General features: G+C 45.7%; 1 protein-coding gene across 1 annotated transcript in view; it reads left to right on the top strand.

Annotated features, from left to right (window-relative positions):
* The window catches only part of ARHGEF12 (Rho guanine nucleotide exchange factor 12), a 506,356-nt gene that overhangs the window by 386,617 nt on the left and 100,920 nt on the right, over positions 1-18,819 (top strand). The window contains exon 26 of the mRNA XM_082273891.1: positions 9,298-9,444. Coding sequence (XP_082130017.1) covers positions 9,298-9,444 — 147 coding nt within the window. The remainder of the gene's footprint in view (positions 1-9,297; positions 9,445-18,819) is intronic.

Raw genomic sequence — 18,819 nt, 5'->3', positions numbered from 1 at the left:
TTTGAGCACGTTGTTTATTGAAACGCCTAGCAAGCACTGTTTATATTAGCCTCACACCTGGCTATTTTCTGGATTGGATTTCAGTTTTTTAACTGCACCTTATTGATTGGTAGAATGCACTTTATGGACACTATTCATATACACCTTTAAGATATGTTGTATATTTTATATATTTTAATAAGCACATTCTCACGTTATTGTTTACGAAGAACCTTTCATGATTGTTTTATATAGCGCTGTATTTCTTACATCTTTTAACATTTTTATATGTATTTATTCATTCCCAGACATATATATTTTTGTTAATTGACACCTTTTGTGTATATTGAATGTATATATCCTTTGGCGCTACATAATTTATATATTTTTGGATCATTTAGAAAACCAGACTCGCTTTTTCTCCTTATGGATGGACCTTGCAAGGGGTTGGCCGCGTCTGCTGTGACCATTTCCAGATGGATCAGACAGACGGTAGTGCAGGCCTATTCAATCAAGGGTCAGGTTCCTCCTTTCCCTGTTAAGGTCGCCTTCTAAACGGGCGCTTAGGGCCTTCTGCCGTCAGGCATCAGTGATGCACGTTTGCAAGATGGCCACTTGGTCGTTTGTGCACACTTTTATAAAATTATACAAAGTATGCTGCTTTTGGTCGCAAAGTTTTGCAGGCCGCTGTTTGAAAGGACCTGGTCCTCTTTGAGGGTGTATTGTTTTCAGGTGAGCTCCAGTTGTTCCTTGTTGAGCTTCAGGTTACCTGGTTGGCTAGGTTTAGCCTTTAGGAATTTTTTCTAACGTGTTTTTTCCCTCCCCTCATGTTTGACACTGCTTTGGGAAGTCCCAATGGTCAAGAAGACAAGATTCTGGAGCTATGTTAGTCAATGAACGAAAGAGAAAATTGGATTTTTGTCTTACTTTAAAATCCTTTTCTCTGATGTTCATTGATGGACACAGCACCCACCCCTCTATTGAGTTGGGTTATTTATCTTCTGATACTGCTTGCAACAGAGCTAAATGCCTATAGCAGGAAGTGGGAGTATAGGCGTGGTAAAGCTTTTTCTTGCCTAGTGTCCTACTCCTGTAGGGGGCAGCATAACACTATGGTCAAGAAGATTCTGGAACTGTGTCCTTCAATGAACATCAGCATTTTACAGTAAGACAAAAATCCATTGTTTTCAGTCTTATGTATGTTAAAAGTTGTCTATAGAAATATATTGGCTTACTGGGATACAGCAGTCAGCAGTTCTTATTTTATAATTGTCTTTATTATTTACACTGTGTGCACAATTATAAGGCAAGTTGTATTTTTGAGGCTTAATTTCATTATTGAACAACTACAGTGCTCTTGATCAATCCAAAATGGTAATAAACCTCAATCCTAAGGCCTCATACACACAGGGCGTATGAAAAACGGGCTGCAAAGCCGTTTAGAAGCCTTTTCTGCCCTCTTCTATTTTCCAACCTCAAATCCAACTACTACAGCTTAAAAACATCTGGTCTAACGCTGTAGGCGCTGCTGCTCCAGAACACGATGGCCCTGGGTTTTTTTTTTTTTTTTTTTTAGAGCTTAAAAATGCTTATGCCTCTTATAGCTCCTAAAAACCTGTGTGTGCATGAGGCTGTAGAATAACTTAGAGGGGCGTTTTTAAGCTGCAAAATACAACGCCTGACGCTCCTAAAAGCAGCTGTAAAAATGCCCTGTGTACATGAGGCCTAAATGTTTAGGAAAGTATAAGGTGATGTTTCGGCTTTCTTAGGAGAATATCTGTGTGCACAATTATTAGACAGCTATTAGGATCCGTTCTCATCTAGGGGTTGCTATTTTAACAGGCGTTTTTCTGGCATTTTTGTAGCATTTTTGTGCAGACGTTTTGAGGTGACAAATGAAAAACCATAAAGTGCTTGTAATATGCCAAAAAAGAAGCTCATGTACTTTTTTGAGCGACGGACATATTGCTTAAGGCCACAGAATGCTCGGATGTGAACAGGGGCCTTTGAAATAAATTAGATTTGCCTTGTTGGGTAACTTTAGAGCTGGGGCCTAGGCTCTGTTCACATATTGGCACGATTTTCCTGCAATTGTCACCCAACGAATCGCTGTAAAATCGGGCAAATAGGATCGGGGGACGTCTATCGCCCAAAAGAAGTACAAGAACTTCTTTTGGGTGACAGGCGTCCCACGATTCTGTTTGCAAGATTTTACCATGATTCATTGGGCGGCAAAATTGCACCGCATTTAGGGTGCTATTGAAAGTATTGTGGCGATTCTGCCCGCGATCCGAGACGCCAAGATGTGAACGGAGCCTTAGAGCAGAAAATCGCCCAAAAATGCCTCAATTGAACAGAATTATTATAATTATATTATTAAATTGTGCAGAATTATTATGCAACTAAATGAAAAAAGAAAATTTTCTCATCACACTTATTTATTTTCATCTGTTAAAGTGAGAAAAATTACATACAACTTAACATTTCTGTGACCAGTTACCAATATAGCCACCCTTTTCAATAACTGTCATAAGCCTTCCATTCGTGCGGTCTGTCAGTTTCTTGATCTGCTGACGATCAACTTTCTTTGTGCAGCCGCAACCATAGCCTCCCAGACACCTTCACCTTGCTGGTGTCTGAGTCCAAGTGGAGCTATTACTGATCCAGCCAAAGACTCATCTATCTTGACCGTCAAGAGTCACTCTCATCAGTTCATAAAACCTTTGATAAAATCTGTCTTCCGTTATTTCTTTGCCCAGTCTAGACGTTTGTACTTATGTGTCTTCTTCAGTGGTGGATGGGTTTCAGCCTTCCTTACCCTGGTGATGTCTCTTAGCACTGAACACCTTGTACTTCTGGGCACTCCAGGTAGGTTGCAGTTCTGGAATATGACAACACTGGAGGATAATGGGTTCCTGGTAGCTACACGTTTTGTTCTTCTCAAATCTGTGGCAGTTAATGTCCGTCATTTTTTTTTTTTTTCTTGTCTCAACACATTTCTTGCGACCCTGTTGACTATTTGCAACAAATGGTTCTGTGATCACGCCCCAATATCTTCGCGATTTTAAGAGTGCTGCATACAGTATGTCACAAAAGTGAGTACACCCCTCACATTTTTGTAAATATTTTATTATATCTTTTCATGTGACAACACTGAAGCAATGATATTTTGCTACAATGTAAAGTAGTGAGCGTACAGCTTGTACAACAGTGTGAATTTGCTGTCCCCTCAAAATAACTCAACACACAGCCATTAATGTCTAAACCGCTGGCAACAAAAATGAGTACACCCCTAAGTGAAAATGTCCAAATTGGGCCCAATTAGCCATTTTCCCTCCCCGGTGTTATGCGACTCATTACTGTTACAATATCTCAGGTGTGAATGGGGAACAGGTGTGTTAAATTTGGTGTTATCGCTCTCACTCTCTCTCATACTGGTCAGTGGAAGTTCAACATGACCCCTCATGGCATGGAACTCTCTGAGGACCTGAAAAAAAGAATTGTTGCTCTACATAAAGATGGCCTAGGCTATAAGAAGATTGCCAAGACTCTGAAACTGAGCTGCAGCGCGGTGGCCAAGACCATACAGCGGTTTAACAGGACAGGTTCCAGTCAGAACTGGCCTCTCTATGGTCGACCAAAGAAGTGGAGTACACGTGCTCAGCGTCATATCCAGAGGTTGTCTTTGGGAAATGGGCGTATGAGTACTGCCAGCATTGCTGCAGAGGTTGATGGAGTGGGGAGGTCAGCCTGTCAGTGCTCAGACCACACACCCCACACTGCATCAAATTGGTCTGCATGGCTGTCATCCCAGAATGAAGCCTCTTCTAAAGATGATGCACAAGAAAGCCCACAAACAGTTTGCTGAAGACAAGTAGACTAAGGACATGGCTTACTGGAAACATGCCCTGTGGTCTGATGAGACCACAATAAACTTATTTGGTTCAGATGGTGTCGAGCATGTGTGGGGGCAACCAGGTAAGGAGTACAAAGACAAGTGTGTCTTGCCTACAGTCAAGCATGGTGGTGGGAGTGTCATGGTCTGGGGCTGCATGAGTGCTGCCGACACTGGGGAGCTACAGTTCATTGAGGGAACTATGAATGCCCACATGTACTGTGACATAACAAAACAGAGCATGATCCCCTCCCTTCAGAGACTGGGCCGCAGGGCAGTATTCCAACATAACGACCCCAAACACACCTCCAAGACGACCACTGCCTTGCTAAAGAAGCTGAGGGTAAAGGTGACTGGCCAAGCATGTCTCCAGACCTAAACTCTATTGAGCATCTGTGGGGCATCCTCAAACGGAAGGTGGAGGAGTGCAAGGTTCACCAGCTCCATGATGTCGTCATGAAGGAGTGGAAGAGGACTCCAGTGGCAACCTGTGAAGCTCTGGTGAACTCCATGCCCAAGAAGGTTAAGGCAGTGCTGGAAAATAATGGTGGCCACACACAATTTTAAAACTTTAGGCCCAATTTGGACAAGTTCACTTAGGGGTGTACTCACTTTTTTGCCAGCGGTTTAGACATTAATGACTGTGTTGTTATTTTGAGGGGACAGCAAATTTACACTGTTTTACAAAAATGTGAGGGGGTGTACTCTTGTGAGATACTGTACCTCTGAAAGACTTTTTACAATTTGTGACTTTTCATCAGCTAAATCTCTTTTTTGGCCCATTTTGCCGAAGGAAAAATAATCTGCCTAATAATTATGCACACCTTGCTAAAGGGTGTTTATCTCCTCACACCAAACCCTCACTCATCACGCAAACATCACCTGATCTGCCTAAATCCAATAAGCATTCAAGTTTACATAGTTGTAGAGTTAGAGTTGGACAATATGCATAAAAATTATTTGGTCAAAAAATGAATTTGCCTAATAATTGTGCGCACAGTGTACATTCTCTTAAGCTTTGTTCTAATGCACCTCACTTAAACATAAGCTGATAAAAATGACAACACATTGTGCACCATTATATAGATTCACACATTGATCTAGGTTAAAGCGGAGTTTCCGGCCACAAAATCGACATAATCGATTTTGTGGCTATCCGCTTGCTTTTTCGGCACCTGAAAAGGAAATGGATAGTTACTATTTGTTTCTTTTTTTTACTTGTAATTGCAGAAAAATATACTCACCTTTCTTCCACTTCCTCCCTCAGCGGCCGTGGCCCGTGCCGTCACTTCCAGTTTGCAATGATTCCTGGGAGCTGAACATCATCGCTCCCAGGAATCAATGCGCCGGCACCGGCCCCACTCGTCACTTCCGGTGCGACACTGCATTCCCTGTTAAACAGCTTCTGGGCATGCCCAGAAGCTGTGGAGGAATGCGGCGCCGCACCGGAAGTGACGAGCGGGGCTGGTGCAGGCGCATTCTGGGAGAAGAGGACACGGAAGAGGACGCAGAAGAGCATCGTGCTGGCTTCAGCTGCCCACATCAGAGATGGCAACGCTGGAGAAGAAATTTTAAAGGTGAGTATTTCTTCTTGCAGGTAAGTGCGAACCAGGACAGATCAGAGGCTATCCATTGTGGAATGTACTAGCCCTGACTGTCCCGGGGGTATTTTTAGTGAAAAAATTTTTCATGGCCGGAACTCCGCTTTAAACTATGCTTTTTTGCATCCAGTATATATCTCTTTAAAAAAAGTTATTCCATTAGGCATGCTGTTAATGTATTGTGGAATGAGCTGTATATTTTTTTTTTTTTTTTTATAACTATTGAACAGTAATGAGTGGCTTAAGTCTACGTGAAAAACAGGAATTTGTTTTTAAACACTTATTTAATAAAATAAATTAAACTAATGCTGAAATCACTAATTGTAAGCAACTGATGTTGTTCAGAGGGTACACCAGCTGTTACTGATACCCTTAGAAAATGTTTCGTTCATGCTTTCTGTTTGTACAGTATCATACTAATTGATTAGTATTAGTGTGGTGTAAGAATGGATAGCTCAATCACTCTTTTTTTTTTTCCCCTTGCACAGACTTTTTCAGCCTTAATAAGCTGAAGTAAATAAGTGATGAGGACATATTTGCATTTTTGGCAGGATAATCAAGTTTTTCGTAATCATACATTAGTAGTGTTAAAAGCAAATATTTATTATATTGCAGCCTACCAATTCTTAGATGTGGTGGCTACATTAAATTTATTTTTTAGTTTTTTTTTTTTTAAGGCTTTTTTCCTTTCCTTTTCACCTGTGATCCTGCCAGTATGTCTGTTTTGTTCTGCAGATGAATCAATCAAAGGTTTCAGCAAAGCCATTTACTACTCAGAGGCTTGCTTACAATAATCAACTTTTTATCCCAAAAGGAAGAACTGTTGCTGAAACTGCTTAAAAGTGTTACCTGGAGTTTGTCTTCAAGTCAGTTCAGACTGACCATGCTTCTGTCCAAAGATGTCTCTGATGCTTTTTCATACAGAGTGTAGGCAGGCACCCTAATATAGGAAGTGTGTTACTGGCCAGATAACCAGGTGAAAATGGAGAAAAAAGCCTAAAGAAAACAAAAACGCCATCACACCTAATGATTGATATTTTTTTTGCAATTTATGACATTTTTGGGTTTAATACCGCTTTAAGGGAACACAGTAAAGTGGAGTATACACTACAAGAAAATTGGGCGTGTGAACATGTATGATCATGCGCAGTCTTTCTTTTCTAAATTTTTCTTGTACGAAATTGGTACAAATTATACGAAAATCTTTTTTTTTTTTTTTTCTGTTCCTGTACAAGAAAAATTTTAGAGTTTGACCCTTCAGGAATTTTCATACGAAAAGTCAGAATCCACTGTCAAAATTTGTGTACACATTATACGAAAATGGTATGAAAGTACTTTGGACAAAAATTCTTGCGCGATTTTCTTATAGTGTGTATGAGCATAAGGTATTTCAGGTACTTTGGATTATGCTGTTGCCTTTAGGTGATTGGACACTGGCAAACAAAGCTGTAAGGTCAGCCTAGTATAACCCCTCCCCACCTGCCTCAGTTTTTATTGCTAGTGTCCTAGAAGAATGGACATTTTCCCTTGTCTGAGAGTGTAAAAACCCTTTCTGAATTCTTATCAAGAAGATTCTTCTTCATCTAACAAGTTTCTTCAGCTGCTGCTAAGCCAGAAGGGCTTATTTTGCAGCTTTCCAGATCAGCTGAATCTTATCGTTGCTGCAAACAGCATACAGGATGCTGCTGAGAAGAAGAAGCAGGTCTGGCCTGCTTTTTGCCCTTTGGCCCTGGACTCTGCTGAAGCATTGGCCTGAGTAGATATGTACAAAGTGTGAGGCAGCCAAAGAGTGCTTTGGAGGTCCAGGACCATAGTGCACCCGTCTGGCGGAACCCTGTCTCTGAAGACCCCTTGGGGAAATTGCCCACTGTTGGTGCAAAGGCTAGGAGAGCAACATATTCCCTTGATCCTGCCCCTCTATTCCTATGTGTGCCTTTTGGGAACCTAAGGGCCTTCTGAGGAGCTCAGTTGCAGTGAGTAAGACTCGTTCTTATTTACAGGGAACCTGCTTGTGGCTGTTTGTCCTCCCTAAAGGGTTTATTTACTATGCTTGGCATATAGCTGCAGGATGGGGGAGCTGTGCCAATTTTGAATTTGGTGCTCAAGTAGCCCTCACTGTGCCTCATGGGGTCTTTGCCCCCACTGGTTCTGTGTGAGTTCCCCTTCTGGTGGTCTTAACTGCACTGGCAAGTACATGAACATTTATTCCTCCAGTCATCTTCTCCATGTTTGCATCAGATCCATGATCCTCTGGATATTACCTTTGCTCCCTGCTGCCCTACAGTGACCTACGTGTCCCCAGGAAGACGTCAGCTGTGACGAAATGCGTCGGGATTGGCGTGCTGACGTCACCACGTGGAACCCCCGAAGTCGGGCGACAGTGCATCTTGCCGGCTCTTTTTGTTTTTACAGCGCTGATTTATTCTTCTAAATGTGAGTTTTATACTTTGTACAAATAAATATTGTTTTATATACATACTTCACTATGGAAGCTTTTACTTTTTATATATGTTGAACCCGTGGTGGAAGCCGTTTGTGTCCAATATTAGTGCTTTGAAGGTTGCATTCATCTAGTATAGATTTGCAACTTGCATTGTGGTGGTCTAATATCTGGATCTATTGAGAATAAAAATGAAAGGCACATTCTCTGGTAAGCATATGGGCTTGTTTTTCTAACGGATGCACCATGGAGGAAGATTTAATACAGTTGTGGTGGAGGATCTCACGTTTTTTTTTTCTACACTGATCATTTCTTATTGGTTGGGACTTCAATATATATGTTTCCATATATTTTTCTATTCTTTTTGTATTGTGCATCTGCACTGATATTATTTTTTTGCTGAGCTATTTTCATTATAGCTGTGAACACACTCAATCGTTGTGTGCACTGTATTATTTATTGTTGCACCCTTCTATGTATCTAATTTATCTCACTTGTATTTGAATTTGTTTGTGTTTACTTATTATGCACTTGTATACATTTGGGTGCATTATTTGAACACTTTAAGTCCCCGTTCACACTAAGGCGACCTGTAGGTCGCCTTCCATAGGGAAGCTGCGGACCCGTTCTAATAGGAGCGACACAAGTCGCTCCGACTTAGAAAAAGGGTCCGGAGCTTCTTTGGGGCGACCCGGCGCGACCGTCATTGACTTAAATGTTATGAAGTCCATGGCGGCCGCTCCGAGGTCGCGGCGCGCTGCTCGCACCGCGACCTTGGAGGTCGCCCCCCCAAGTCGGATCGCCCCTGTGTGAACGGGGCTTTATAATGCTTCATTGACATATTTATTTATCATATTTAGCTCCTGGCTTGTATACTTTATAGATGTTGGAGGATCCACATGCAGCCAATTCCAGAGAGCTTTATTCAAAACATCAGCATATGACCGTACTTATCCACAAGGGGGCTTGATGCATTTTACCAGAGGTTCTTACTCATGAGTATACATTAAGATTTTTTTTTTCTTTTACCAGTGTTTTGCTGTGGTCTGATAAGGCTTAGGTCTTCAGAATTCATCTCTAGATTAACTTCTTTACAACTTCTGTACAACCAGCTTGTTAGAAAATTTACACTCAATTAGTGCAACTGACTATAGCCAAGGTGCTGATGAGTGGGAAGCCCTCCAGCTGTTAGAATACAATAGCTATACAGGAAGGATTCTCCAATCCACCTAGAGTGTGTGGATGGGGAATCCATTAATTCATTCATGTTCAACCCGCCTGCCTTAAGTTATGTGCCAGTGTGCATTTTAAATATGCTTGATTGTGTCCCATAAGAATGTTTTAAAAGTGTAAAAAAAATTTTCTTCCTTTTTACCTTACAGAACTGTTCTATACTGAGACTGCACATGTGCGGACACTTAACGTCCTTGACCAGGTCTTCCACCAGCGAGTAAAACGTGAAAACCTATTAACACCTGCTGAAACGAGAAGTGTATTTTCCAACCTAGAAGAGATCCTACAACTTCACGGTGAGTTCAGTAGAACTTGGTATTTGATGCTGAGATCCAACTCTAACTTCTCAAGTCTTTATTGAAACCACCCATTAATCATTACAGTGCTGGAGGAAAAAGTAAACCCTTGGAGTTAATAGCTGGTCAAGCTTCCTTTTGGCAGCAATGATTTCAAGCAAGTACTTTCTGTAGCTCTGGCTCAGGCTTGCACAACATTCAGGAATTTCTCTATCGTTCATCAACAGACGCAGCTCCATCTAGTCAGACTATAAGATTATACTCCTCCTATCCGGAATAGGCACTAGGCAGGAAAAAAGCTTAACCACACCTATGGGGGTTGTCCCTGCCGACATAACCCCACACACCCTGCTATCCTCAAACAGTCTGTTTCTGCCTAGTTTAAGGTATAGGACCTAGCTTCCTGCTGGGACTTCGGTCTTCCCAATTATAGGAAAGTTTTAGTTTGTGATTTTTCATTTTCACTAGTTAGTTCCTGAGGACCAAGATCCAGAAGAACCACAAGCAACAGCCGGCTGAGGTTTGGCACTGGATAATCTAGATCCTTAGGGTCTCCCAGCCTGGCCAGCGAGCGTGAGCAGGTTATAGTCCAGCACTTAGGCCTCACCACCACAGTGCCCCAATGGATGGGACGAGCCTGCGAGTGGACCGTCTCGCTGAGACACACACAACCTGGAAGTCGCAGCTACCCCTTGGCTAACAGCACCCCCATCCCAGGTGGGAGGTTTTGTGTTTCAGAATGGCGCCCACCAGGTAACATGGTATGGTGAGTAAATTGTCCCCCCAAACACCCCTGGCAGTGTCGGGTCAGACGTGGGCCCTTTCCCTGAAATAGTCGGACCTTAGGGACTCCCTCGGTTCCCCTGGCATCTCGGAGGACTAGTCCTGTGTACCCTTTGGCATTCCCCCTACCCCTGGCAGATTTTTACCTTTGGGGGGGGGGGTTTAATTTGGCCGTTGTGACGCTTATTTGAGGGGGGTGACTTGTCCTGTGTGGGCCCCTGGGCAGGGACCTTCCGATGCCTATTGTTCTGGGCCCCCTTTTGGGGGTCCTGGAGACCACATGGCGTGCCGTAGGGGCTGCCATTTTGCTGTGGATCATGATTTTTATATTCCCATTAGTTTATATGGGCAGCGATTTTCTATAATTCCCCATTAAGAATGCATGAGCGGCCGTTTTCCTGAGGTCCATAGGCTATGCAGGCATGCGGCATGTTTTTTTTTAAATATAGAGGCTACGTTTTAACTTCCTCTTCCTGTACAGTCAGTTTCCTTTTTCGTTTTTGCGCAGATCATGCTGGAAGTCTCCTCTGTGGTCTGGTAACGTTTTCCTGGGGTTCTCTGTGTGTTTTTCTTCATTCACTCTATTATCTTATAATAACCAGGAATTGTGAGCCTGCACTTGTAGCGGTGGGGCCGCGTTTTTGGCAATCTTAAAGAGACAATGCACAATTATTTTAAAAAGTGTAACATAGAGTCCCAGGATAATATTTCACCTGCAGACTCCGTGGGAGCGATTGTGGGACCTTCTGGTTCTCCGTCTCAGCAAGAGATTGCAGCTTTTTTGGCAAAATTTGATGTCTAGGGTGTATTCTGTCATTGCTTGTGCTGCCAGCTGCAAACGCCCTCCGCCCTCACTTCCATCTGCAGGGTCTTCGGATTTTAAAATAGACATGGCTGCCGTAGACGCAGACCACCCTGAAGGGTCGTATCATCGCATTCTGATGGTGAAGAGGACCTGTCCTCATCAGCCACCGCGCCGGAACGCGCTTGGTGGAAGCTCTGATAGTTTCAGTGCGGGAAACTTTAAAATTGGCTGATGAACCCACAGCGCAGGTTACGCAGGTGTCTTTTGGCTCCCGCAAATCCCGTAAATCGGGCAAGGTGTTCCCTTGGCCAGAATTGCTTCATACTATTGTGGATGAACAATGGTGGCGCATTAGGCACATGTTAGTGGTGCCTAAGCGTTTTACACACCATTAACCCTTTGCGGAGGCAGTGTCCACTAGGTGAACTTTACCACCAAAAGTGGATCCCCCGGTGTCCAGGTTGAATAAAGCGACTCTGGTTCTGGTGGAAGAGTCTCCAACTTTTGCCGACCCCGTGGATAGATGGGTGGAATCCTTGTCCCGCCATTTACACGTGGTAGCAGGTCACATATTAAAGACTACCTTTGTGAATGTTTTGGTAGCGCAGACTGCTGCGGAATGGGTGAAGTTACTTAAAAGTAACTTGGAAGCTGAACGGCTCCCCCCATGTGGTGTTGGAACTACTGGACCAGTTGGCTCAAGCCCTGGTGTTCATGTGTGATAAGTCCCTGAAATCAGCCCCGTTGGTGGCCAGGGCATTGGCAGTGGGGGTTACTATTAGGCACATGGTGTGGCTGAAAAGCTGGTCGGCGAAACAGGCTTGTAAAAAGGCCTTGACTGATCTTCCCTTCTTAGGGGAGAGGCTGTTTGTATCCTCTCTGGATGAGTTGATCAAAGGTATCACGGGGGATAAGAGCACTCATCTTCCCCAATCCGTCTAAGACCAGGCACCGCATCCTAGGCAGGGGCCTTCCTTTAATGCTCATAAATGTCTTTTCTCTTATGTCCTCCGACAGTCGCCGCCCACTCATACAGTCTTCACCAATGGGTATTGACTTCCTCTCCACAGGAGTAGCTAGGCATAAGACATGTTAAAAACAAAAGCATTTAACATACACACCCATGGGGGCAGTCCCACTGGTCAATACCCCCCTGCAGTAGCCATCCCAACTCAGTTTGTCTTCTGCCTAGCGTTAGGAGTAGATAGGCTTCCCTGTGCTGGGGCTACAGTCTCAGCCTTCTAATCTTTTCTTATGATTTTTATTTGCAAGAATGTCAGTTTTTTCTTTGCTTTACTAGCGGTTTATTTTGTCAGCTTTAGTTTAGTCGGATCTTCGGATGAAGATGGATCTTGTGGAGCTGGGAATTGGACTGGCCGTCCTGGCTCTCCAGGGCTGACGGTCAGATGGATCCCCAGCCCGCCATCGAGCGTTCAGCTATGGTTCGCCCTGGCACTAAGAACGACCCATCCCTGTTTGCAGCAGGGATAAAGCCTGTGAGGTGGCTACCTCACTGCGGTTCAGTGCTGCAGTGTCCTGCGTTTTGGCTGACGGCATTCCCTGTCATCTGAGGACAGAGGCTTTCCATTTAATAGAGGCACCCCACGCCATCCGGTACAGGTAAGTACTTTCTGTGTGGGGCCTCTGTCTGGGGTGGCAGTCCTGTGTGCTGTGTTTGTCTGTGCGTTTGTGGGGCTCCCTGATGCGATCCCTGCGGGGTTCTTTTTTATTGCACTGCTGGCTCTGTGTGGTTTTGGGGGCCCCTCTCCTGTGTCACTTCTGTGTTTTGGAGGTGCAGACTATGTATGCGGCGGCCGCTGCGGGTAAAAACCGCGCGGTCCGCCCTTTTGGGTGTGGGCAGCATGTCTGGCTTCACTGTGGGCTTTTTTTAACAGCTTGCTATGTAGTGGTTTTGGCGCCATCCGTCACCATCTTGTGTGTGGCAGAACGATCGTTCCGAGCACATGTCTGCGGCCATCTTGCCGAAGCCTCCCATTACTTCCTATAGGCAGCCATTTTCCCTTAGCCTTGCAGCATATAGTTCAGCCTCTGGTGACCTCACTTCCTTTTCCTCTGGAGCAGTGATCGGTGTGGTAACACTCTGTGGGGCTCTGCAGACTGTCCTTTCCGTATTTACTCTGTTTTATCCCTTCTGGCTCAGTTTTGTCCCTTTTTGGGGGTCTGTGTACACAGTATGTATAGCCAGTACCTTTCACATTGTGTTTTTTCTGCAATGGAATCTAAGGACAGCAAATTCCCCCCAGCCTTGGTGGGGGACCCCAGTTCTGCTGAACCCCCCGTTCTACCTAATTTGGCCGCTGTGGTGGCGACTTTAGTGTCCAAAATGGAGGTGCTGATGGCTGAATGGGCTGCTAGAAAAAGCCCTAGGATATCTTTCTCTTCTGATTCAGATGGTGATGTGGCTGCTGTGGGTGGCATGCCCTTTTCGGGGTCTCGCTCGTCCCTGAACCCGCTGGGGTCTGAGGGGGGGGCGGCGGTGGACGGGGTAGATGATTCTCCCCCGGGGTCGCCTGAAGAACATGCAGCTATGGATGCGTTGATTTCTTCTGTAAAAGAAACACTACATTTGGAGGATGAGCCCAATCCTCCAGGCATTGTGTCCTCTTTTGGTACACATAGGACCCGCAAGTCGGCGCAGGTTTTTCCCTGCCCCGCTGAGTTTCATCACACAGTGAATGAACAATGGCGCAGTTTGAAACGCCCCTTCACGGTGCCTAAACGGTTTCAACTGCTCTACCCCTTTGCGCCTTCTACGGATTTGCGCTGGTGTGTGGCTCCCCAGGTGGATCACACTGAGGCCGTGTTGAACAAGGCTACTTTGGTTCCCACTGAGGATACCCCGGTGTAACGGGATCCTGCGGACAGGAGGTTGGAGTCTCTTGCCCGCCATGCCTACATGGTGGCGGGTTCCATGCTCAAACCTATTTTCGCTTCTGTCATGGTGGCTCAGGCGGTGGCGGATTGGACCAAGGTGCTTAGACGCACATTAGTGTCTGAGTCTGCCCCACCTGCTACGCTGGACATGGTGGACCAAATTCATCAAGGGGTCATGTATTTGTGCGATGCGGCCTTGAATGAAGCCCCTTTGGCTGCGCGCCTGTCTAGTGTCGCGATACTTAACCGTCAGCTGATTTGGCTGAAGAGCTGGTTGGCTGACCAGATGTCACGGAAAACGGTGGCTGATTTTCCCTATGCAGGGTCTCGCCTTTTTGGCGAGGCTTTAGATACTTTGGTGAAAGGAGTCACTGGGGGAAAAAAGCACTCTGCTGCCCCAGAATCCAAAGAACAAGCCTTTTCACGGCAAGCGGAGTCCCGCCTTTAGACCCAATCAGGGGTCCTTTCGTGCCTTTAAGACACAAAACAAGGGCAAGCCCTTCAAAGGCCAAGGTGGCCAGAAAAGGCCCTGGGCGGGCAAGCAAAAGTCCGGCCATGCCGGTGCAGCGGCTCAATCTGCCTGAAGGGACGCCCTCACCCGTTTCAGGGGTGGGGGGACGTTTGCGTGGTTTCCTTAACCTTGGCTGCTCCGAATTTCGGACAGGTGGGTTCAGGAAATCATTCGATCAGGATACAAGATCGAATTCCTTATGCGGGGCCTCGCCTGTTTGGGGAATCCCTGGATGAATTGGTTAAAGAGGTCACTGGGGGCAAGAGCACACTGCTGCCCCAGAATCCTAAAGGCAAGTTTTTCCGCGGTAAACGGGGCCCCTCCTTTAAAACCAAATCAGGTGTCCTTTTGTACCTTCAAGGCACAGAACAAGGGGAAACCCTTCAAGGGCCAGGGTGGCCAGAGAAAGCCCTGGGCGGGCAAGCCAAAATCCGGCCAGGCTGGGGCGGCGGCCCAGTTCGCCTCTACCTGATGGGATGCCCTCACCCGTTTCCAGGGTGGGGGGACGTTTGCGCGGTTTCCTCCAACCTTGGCTGCTCCGAATTCCGGACAGATGGGTTCAGGAAATAATTCAATCGGGTAACAAGATCGAATTCCTTTCGCGGCCGGCGGACAGATTCTTTCCCTCAAATCTCAAATCCCTCAAATCTTTCCCTCAAAGGAAAAATGGCCACTGAGGACAGAGAAAAGGCGGAAGTGTTAAATAATTTCTTTTCTTCAGTCTTCACAAAGGAATCGGGGGGCTACATGAACCCCGCTTGTAAGGCCGAACTAAATAATACACCTCAGGAAGTGCCGCCATGGCTAACAGAGGATAGACTTAGAGCTAAACTAGAGAAACTTAACATAAATAAATCCCCGGGACCGGATGGCTTGCACCCAAGGGTTCTAAATGAGCTCAGTCAGGTGATTGCCAGACCATTATTCTTGATCTTTAACCACTTAAGCCCCGGAGGATTTGGCTGCTAAACGACCAGAGGGCATTTTGCGATTCGGCACTGCGTGACTTTAACGGACAATTGCGCGGTCGTGCGACGCTGTACCGAAACGAATTTGGCGTCCTTTTTTTCCCACAAACAGAGCTTTCTTTTGGTGGTATTTGATCACCTGTGCGATTTTTTGATCACGCGCTATAAACAAAAAAAGAGCGTAAATTTTGCAAAAATAGCAATATTTTTCCCTTTTTTTTTATATGAAATTCCCCCAAAAAAAAATGTAAAAATCAAAATTTTTTAATATTTTCGGCCAATTTGTTTTATGCTACCTATGTTTGGTAAAAAAAATCGCAAAAAGCGTATTTTGATTGGTTTGCGCAAAAGTTATTGCGTTTACTAACAAAGGGAAAGATTTTTGTCATTTTTGTTGTTTTTTTTTTTAACGCGTAATGGCGGCGATCTGCGATTTTTTTTGCGGTACTGCGACATTGCGGCGGACAGATCGGACCCTTGACTGACATTTTTGACACTTTTGGGGTTACCAGTGACATTTCTACAGTAATCAGTGCTATACATATGCACTGTTACTGTAAAAATGCACTGGTAGTGAAGGGGTTAACTTTATTTGAGAGGGAGGGGCTGTGTGTGTCCCTAGGGGCGTGATTCTAACTGTGATTGGCTGTGGCTTCAACTGTATGCAGAGTGATCAATGGATCTACATAGTAGATCCATGTGATCAGCTCTCATACAGAGAGGAGAATGACAGGCAGCTTGTTTACACAAGCTGCCTGACTATCTCCCTCTCCCCCGCCGATCGCAGAGTGGCCGGCGGCGATCGGGTCCGCCGGTCACGCGCGCGGGGGGGTCCGTGACCACGCGGGAGCGGGAGCGCACCTCCGGCGGCGCGCGCTCGCTCCCTAAACCCTCACAGGCGAGCGACGTAGACCTACGTCACTTTGCCTGTGAGGGGCTGACCGCCCACGTAGATAGTCGTGCGGCGGTCGGCAAGTGGTTAAGGATAGTTTACAGACAGGTATGGTGCCAGCTGATTGGAAAAAAGCCAACGTGGTACCAATATTTAAGAAGGGGCCGAGATATATCCCGGGTAACTATAGGCCGGTCAGCCTAACATCTGTAGTCTGCAAAATTTTGGAGGGGATGATAAGGGACCACATACAAGACTTTAGTAATGAAAACGGTATTATAAGTAGTAATCAGCATGGATTCATGAAAAATCGTTCATGCCAAACCAATCTATTAACCTTCTACGATGAAGTGAGCTGCCACTTAGATAAAGGTAAGCCTGTGGATGTGGTGTATCTGGACTTTGCAAAGGCCTTTGACACCGTTCCCCACAAACGCTTACTGTACAAACTAAGGAAGATAGGTATGGACCATAAGGTGAGTACCTGGATAGAGAACTGGCTCCAGGGGAGAGTACAGAGGGTGGTGATTAATGGGGAGTACTCGGATTGGGCGGGTGTGGAAAGTGGGGTCCCCCAGGGTTCTGTCCTGGGACCAATCCTGTTTAATTTATTCATAAATGATCTAGAGGAGGGGATATCTAGTACAATCTCAGTATTTGCAGATGATACTAAATTAGGCATGCCAATATCTTCTATGCAGGATGTGGAAATCTTGCAAGCAGACCTGAACAAAATAACGGGGTGGGCAACTACATGGCAGATGAGATTTAATGTAGAAAAATGTAAAGTAATGCACTTGGGGGCCAGAAACCAGAAAGCAAGCTACTCACTAGAGGGGGAACCTCTGGGTGAGTCTAGGATGGAAAGGGACCTGGGGGTACTGGTAGACAACAGGCTTGGAAGTGGCATGCAATGCCAAGCCGCTGCAAGCAAAGCCAACAGAATACTGGGTTGTATAAAAAAGGGGATTCACTCCAGAAATAAAGAGATTATTCTTCCACTCTACAAGACTCTGGTCCGGCCACATCTGGAGTATGCTGTCCAGTTCTGGGCACCGGTCCTCAGGAAGGATGTGCTGGAACTGGAGAAAGTCCAGAGAAGGGCAACAAAAATAATTAGGGGAATGGAGGACATCGGCTATGAGGAAAGACTACAAGCACTGAACCTATTCTCTCTGGAGAAGAGACGCTTGAGGGGGGATATGATATCAATGTACAAATACTGTACTGGCGACCCGAGCATAAGGAACAAACTATTTAGAGTAAGGGAATACAATAAGACACGTGGCCACTCACTAAAACTAGAGGAAAGGCGGTTTAACCTTAAAGTGCGTAAGGGGTTCTTCACTGTAAGAGCGGTAAGGATGTGGAATTCTCTTCCGCAAGCAGTCGTATCAGCGGGGAGCATTGATAGTTTCAAAAAACTATTGGATGGACACCTTAAAGACCACAACATACAGGGGTATACAATGTACGGTTAAAAGCAAACACACACACATAGGTTGAACTGGATGGACTTGTGTCTTTTTTCAGCCTCACTAACTATGTAACTATGTAACTATGACCCCAGGGCGGTTACAGGACCTGCATCAAGCGGTGCAGGATCTCTTTGCCCAGGGGGTGATCGTCCCGGCGCATCACCGGGACAGGTTTCGGTGGGTTTTACTCGAATCTGTTCACTGTGCCCAGGAAGGAGGGCAAGGTACGTCCGATCCTGGACTTAAAAGCTCTGAACCGCTTTGTGCGAGTTCGAAAAGTTCCGTATGGAATCCCTCCGCTCGGTGGTGGCCTCCCTGAGTCCAGGGTAATTCCTGGCCTCTATCGACCTAAATGATGCGTATCTGCACATCCCCATTTTCGAGGGTCATCAGAGGTACCTCCGATTCGCCATAGCGGAGGACCACTATCAGTTTGTAGCGTTACCTTTGGGTCTCACTTCGGCTCCAAGGGTCTTTATCAAAGTGCTGGCGCCTGTTCTGGGCCTGTTGAGGGCACAGGGCATTGCGGTCTTGGGATATCTGGATATCAGGAATAGATAACTGGTAGGCAGACTTTGGGTCGCCAGCATTTGTCTCCGAGGGAATGGTCCTTTCACTCCAAAATCTTTGCATGGATCTGCCAACGCTGGGGGGGTCCTGGACGTAGATCTGTTGGCATCCAGGTTCAACAACAAGTTAAAATAATTTGTGTCCAGAACCAGGGATCCACTCACAGTTGGAGTAGATGCCTCGATGACTCCTTGGGAGGAGTTTTCTCTGATCTATACCTTTCCTCCGGTTCAGTTGCTGCCGCGTCTTCTATGCAGGGTTCAGGAAGAGGGAAATCAGTAATCCTGGTGGCTCCAGCCTGGCCCAGGAGGATTTGGTACGCACAAATTCTAAAGTTGGCAGTGGCAAGGCCTTGGGTTCTTCCACTGCGTCCGGACCTGCTTTCTCAAGTTTTTTGCCCATGGTGATGTCCGCTTTTAAATCGGGACATTATACAGCCTTCCTTCTTTCCAAATCCTCAAACAGCAGAGGAA

Source organism: Pelophylax lessonae, assembly GCF_965119305.1.
Source record: "Pelophylax lessonae genome assembly, chromosome: 12".
NCBI lineage: Eukaryota > Metazoa > Chordata > Amphibia > Anura > Ranidae > Pelophylax > Pelophylax lessonae.
This window is presented reverse-complemented; position numbering and strand designations above follow the sequence as displayed.